The sequence below is a fragment of the Salvelinus sp. IW2-2015 genome, linkage group LG16, assembly GCF_002910315.2.
Source record: "Salvelinus sp. IW2-2015 linkage group LG16, ASM291031v2, whole genome shotgun sequence".
Classification (NCBI taxonomy): domain Eukaryota; kingdom Metazoa; phylum Chordata; class Actinopteri; order Salmoniformes; family Salmonidae; genus Salvelinus; species Salvelinus sp. IW2-2015.
The window spans coordinates 40451791-40457545 of NC_036856.1; the positions used below are offsets into that span (position 1 = coordinate 40451791).

The 5755-nt window shown below is 46.4% G+C and overlaps 1 protein-coding gene across 1 annotated transcript in view; it reads left to right on the forward strand.

The window, feature by feature from the left end:
* The window catches only part of crb1 (crumbs cell polarity complex component 1), a 42979-nt gene that overhangs the window by 14686 nt on the left and 22538 nt on the right, over positions 1–5755 (forward strand). Inside the window, exons 2-5 of the mRNA XM_024003669.2 lie at positions 1506–1751; positions 3075–3270; positions 3599–3738; positions 4716–4898. Of these exons, the coding sequence (XP_023859437.1) occupies positions 1506–1751; positions 3075–3270; positions 3599–3738; positions 4716–4898 (765 nt within the window). The remainder of the gene's footprint in view (positions 1–1505; positions 1752–3074; positions 3271–3598; positions 3739–4715; positions 4899–5755) is intronic.

Genomic DNA, 5755 nt, shown 5'->3' on the forward strand with positions numbered 1-5755 from the left:
TAATCGGCTTACTCAGTAGCCTCGTTTTTCTAATGACTGCCTTGCCTGGTTCACCAACTACTTTGCAGACAGAGTTCAGTGTGTCAAATCGAGGGCATGTTGTCCGTCCTCTGGCAGTCTCTATGGGGTACCACAGGGTTCAATTCTCGCGCGACTCTTTTCTCTGTATATATCAATGATGTGCTCTTGCTGCGGGCATTCCCTGATCCACCTCTACGCAGACGACACCATTCTGTATACTCTGCCCTCCTTGACACTGTGCTATCTAACCTCCAAACGAGCTTCAATGCCATACAACACTCCTTCCGTGGCCTCCAACTGCTCTTAAACGCTAGTAAAACCAAATGCATGCTTTCAACCGTTCGCTGCCTGCACCCGCACGTCCGACTAGCATCACCACCCTGGACGTTCCGACCTAGAATATGTGGACATCTATAAGTACCTAGGTGTCTGGCTAGACTGCAAACTCTCCTTCCAGACTCATATCAAACATCTCCAATCCAAAATCAAATCTAGAGTCGCTTTCTATTTCGCAACAAAGCCTCCTTCACTCACGCCGCCAAACTTACCCTAGTAAAACTGACTATCCTACCGATCCTCGACTTCGGCGATGTCATCTACAAAATAGCTTCCAATACTCTACTCAGCAAACTGGATGCAGTTTATCACAGTGCCATTCGTTTTGTTTACTAAAGCACCTTATACGACCACCACTGCGACCTGTATGCCCTAGTCGGCTGGCCCCACGCTACATGTTCGTCGTCAGACCCACTGGCTCCAGGTCATCTACAAGGCTATGCTAGGTAAAGTGCCGCCTTATCTCAGTTCACTGGTCACGATGGCTACACCCACCCGTAGCACGCGCTCCAGCAGTGTATCTCACTGATCATCCCTAAAGCAAAACCTCATTTGGCCCCTTCCTTCCAGTTCTCTGCTGCCTGCGACTGGAACGAATTGCAAAATCTCTGAAGTTGGAGACTTTTATCTCCCTCAACAACTTTAAACATCTGCTATCTGAGCAGCTAACCGATCGCTGCCAGCTGACATAGTCCATCGGTATATAGCCCACCCAAATTTACCTACCTCCACCCCCATACTGCTTTTATTTATTTACTTTTCTGCTCTTTTGCACACCAGTATCTCTCTTGCACATGATCATTGATGACTTATCACTCCAGTGTTAATCTGCTAAATGTAATTTATCATAATGTGTATGGTTGCTGTGGGAACATTTGGGTCTGAGCAGGTGTGATGTCATAATGTGTATGGTTGCTGCGGGAACATGTGGGTCTGACCAGGTGTGATGTCATAATGTGTATGGTTGCGGTGGGAACATGTGGGTCTGAGCAGGTGTGATGTCATTGATGTTTGTTGAATTATGTGTGCGTCTGTTTATTGTCTCATGTTTATGTATTGTTGTTATTGTTTGAGAGGGAAAAAAACATCATAAAAAAAAGAAACCCATCAGTCAGACAATCAATCAAAACATGACTTCCTGTCCCCAGGTGCATCCCCTTTGAAAGCGAGGTCGGCGGCCCCGTTAACGGACCAGTGTTTCCCCAACCCCTGCTACAACCGGGCTATCTGCCGTAGCCGTGGTGACGGTTACTCTTGTTTCTGCGTCCCGGGGTTCCAGGGTGAGCGCTGCCAGATCGAGGTGAACGAGTGTGTGTCGCAGCCCTGCAGGAACCGAGCCACCTGCGTAGACAGGGTGGGCAGGTACGCCTGCCTCTGCAGCCCGGGGTTCACAGGTAAGAGGAGAGAAGAGACGGCTCCTCCAGGGCTCTGTTCAGTAATGCACCAATAGGGAAACGGATGTACTACCTGAACTTAGGTTGCAAAGGGTTCTGCTCCATTGTTAGGTGAAAAGTATGGAGAACACCTCCCAATGGTTCATGTAAAGGGGTGCCCAATCTTACATGGGTGCAGGCTTTTGCTCCAGCCAAGCAGTAACACACTGCGTAATCAACTAGGCTTTAATTATATCTTTGATTAGTTGAATCAGGTGTGTTCCCAGTCAAGGGATGAAGATTACTCACTACTGGCACCAATGAGTGTACAATGTTGTCATCTAGTGTCAGTTTGAGCTCATTACACTAGTCCTCAATCTATCCCTTCCCTCTTCTATGCTATCTAGCTCATACTGTATGTTTAAAAGATGAAAAACAAACACATAACTATGGCAGTTATAGATAGAGAGAAATGCTAATTAAAGATAATCTGTGGGTAATCCTAGTTCTTTAGAGTATTTTAGGTACGATAAGGTTAAATACAAGGCTACTTTCAGATGGACGAATCTTGTTAAATCTACTCTGTTTACTATTTTGCCACCTGTCCAAGCCCGAACTCTCCATCACTCTGTGTTCTGGTTTACAGTGTGATTGCTGAGTGGAGGCCGGCTAATAACAATGGCTGGAACGGAGCGAGTGGAATGGCATCAAACACATAGAAACCGTGTGTTTGATACCATTCCACCGCTTCTGCTCCAGCCATTACCACGAGTCCGTCCTCCCCAATTAAAGTGACACCAACCTCCTGTGTCTGGGCTTCAGAATAACATGATAGAACATGATCACTGGTGCTTCGATCAGGAAACGGACTCAGAAATAACCATTAACAAAACAACAACACAAGGGCTCCCGAGTGGTGCAGCGGTCTAAGGCACTGCAGTGCAAGAGGCGTCACTACAGTCCCTGATTCAAATCCAGGCTGTATAACATCTGGCCGTGATTGGGAGTCCCATAGGGCGGCGCACAATTGGCCCAGCGTTGTCCGGGTTTGACCAGGGTAGGCCGTCATTGTAAATAAGAATTTGTTCTTAACTGACTTGCCTTGTTAAATAAAGGTTAAATAAAAATTGTATTATAAAAGAAACAGCCTCTAATATCAGCACATGATGATCAGTCAGCCAGTCAACATGAAATCATTTCATCCTCAGTATGATCCACACAGGTGCATGTTGACATTCCTCTTCATGTTTCTCTAACAGACCTGTCCAGATGGTTTGGCCAATGTGTTTTATAAGACCACAGTCCATGTTACAGACCCTCTGACAGCCATGTTTGATGTTCCAGGTGCCACCTGTGAGGTCCAGATTAACGAGTGTCAATCACAGCCCTGCCTCAACGGCGGGAGTTGTCATGACTACGTCAACGGCTTCTCATGCACCTGCATGCCCGGTTTCCAGGGCGACCGCTGTGAAATCGACGTTGACGAATGCCAACACCAGCCATGCCAAAACGGGGCCCTGTGTATTGATAGGTTGAATGGGTCAGTAGTTTGTGAGTGAGAGAGAGATTTTTATTAATTTGTGTGGAGTAAAACAAGACACGCCTGCGTAATGAGCAAGGCAGTTAACCCACTGTTCCCCGGGCGTCGAAGACGTGGCTGTCGATTAAGGCAGCCCCCCTCACCTCTCTGATTCAGAGGGGTTGGGTTAAACGAGGAAGACACATTTCAGTTGAATGCATTCAGTTGTAAAACTGACTAGGTATCCCCCTTTCCCTTTAATGCTTGCTTGCAAAGCTTCACTTTTTATTGGAAAAGTCATTGGCACTGAAACTGCAAGATCCGTAACTGAAAATCCTTATCATTTCAGGTACAGCTGCGACTGCTCTCAGACCACCTTCACTGGGCGACACTGTGAAACTGCTGCTCCTCCATGCACGTCCCAGCCCTGCCTCAACAGCGCCATCTGTGTGGAGGACAAGGGGAACTACACCTGTGACTGCTGGCCAGGTACAGTGCAGTCACACAGTCACAGGACAGAATGTACTGTAGGTACTTCATTAGCAGTCAAGTATGAAGTCTGTTCTTGAAATGGCACCTGCCATTTCAAGGAGGTATTTTGGATTTATTATGGATCCCCATTAGTTCCTGCCAAGGCAGCGGCTACTCTTCCTGGGGTTTATTATGGATCCCCATTAGTTCCTGCCAAGGCAGCAGCTACTCTTCCTGGGGTTTATTATGGATCCCCATTAGTTCCTGCCAAGGCAGCAGCTACTCTTCCCGGGGTATTATGGATCCCCATTAGCTTCCTGCCAAGGCAGCAGCTTACTATCCTGCGGGTTTATTATCGATCCTTCCATTAGTTCCTGCCAAAGGCAGCAGCTACCTCTTCCCGGGGTTTATTATGGATCCCCATTAGTTCCTGCCAAGGCAGCAGCTACTCTTCCTGGGGTTTATTATGGATCCTCATTAGTTCCTGCCAAGGCAGCAGCTACTCTTCCTGGGGTCCAGCAACATTAAGGCAGTTATATACAATAAAAAATATTACATGCCATTACATTTCATAACACTTTTCACAACACATTAAGTGTGTTCCCTCAGGCCACTACTCCACTACCACATATTTACAATACAACATCCATGTATACGTGTGTGTAGAGTGTGTGTCTTATCATGTGTATGTGTGTCTGTGTCTGTGTGTGTCTCTTCACAGTCTCCACTCTTCCATAAGGTGTATTTTATCTGTTTTTAAAAAATCTGATTCTACTGCTTGCATCAGTTACTGGCTTCCAGCCACAGCAGCTTGTGTTAATGGCCTGCCTGCGGCTAAAKTTAAAACAGTGTGTGTCTGGGTTTCAGGCCTAAACTACACCTTTCCCCCAAATGTGAGGAATGTTCTTTGTTATCCTGAGAAATATAGAGAGGTGTGTGTGTGTGTGTGTGCATGCATGCGTGTATGTCTTACATTCTGTCTGTGTCCTGCCCAGGGTTCAAGGGTCGTCAGTGTGAGGTGGATGTGAGTGAGTGCAGCAGCAACCCCTGTCTGTACAGGGGACGCTGTATAGAGCTGTCCTGGCAGAGCCTGTATGGTTCAGAGTCTCTGCTTCCAGACCACTACGACCCACAGCAAGCTGCAGGCTTCATATGCAGCTGCCCACCAGGAACCACAGGTAATGTCCCATTGAAACACATTATGAACTAGGAACCACAGGTAATGTCCCATTGAAACACATTATTAACCAGGAACCACAGGTAATGTCCCATTGAAACACATTATGAACCAGGAACCACAGGTAATGTCCCATTGAAACACATTATTAACCAGCAACCACAGGCAATGTCCCATTGAAACACATTATGAACCAGGAACCACAGGTAATGTCCCATTGAAACACATTATGAACCAACTTACCACTACCTGTTTGTATTCAGTGTGGCTCCTTTTGGATCTTTCATAAGATGTTAATGCGGATTCTATGGGCTACACCTGTTTGTTTATTCAGGAATTTTCACTGGGTAAGGGGTTCCCACTACACCTTGTATTCGGCGCAGGTTGAATCATACCTGACAACATTCCACCGATAGAATTTACTACATTTGTTCAACTGTAAATTCATTCTGAGATTTGTCCCTCCTGTTGTCTTCTTTGAGTGTTTACTAATGGAATCTGCCTTGTCAGGATCATCACTAGACTGTCATGGTATACAACGCCCCTGAACCAACCGGGACCGCAGGCACGATAATCACAACCCCCCTTTACCACCCCGGCCCTCCCCTCATATGAAAATACCATATAAATGATACTGAACAGCCCAACAACAGGGAACATCCCGCTCTGTCTGCTCTCGAGAACGGCACGCGAGTAGTCTTCCTCTTCTCCCCCCCCTGTGGTTTCCTAGTTTCATAAATGTGAACTTTGAATGGGTAATACACTGTGAGTTCACTCAGTTCATAATGTGTTTCAATGAAATTATCTGTGGTTCCTAGTTCATAAATGTGTTTCAATGGACATTATCTGTGGTTCCTA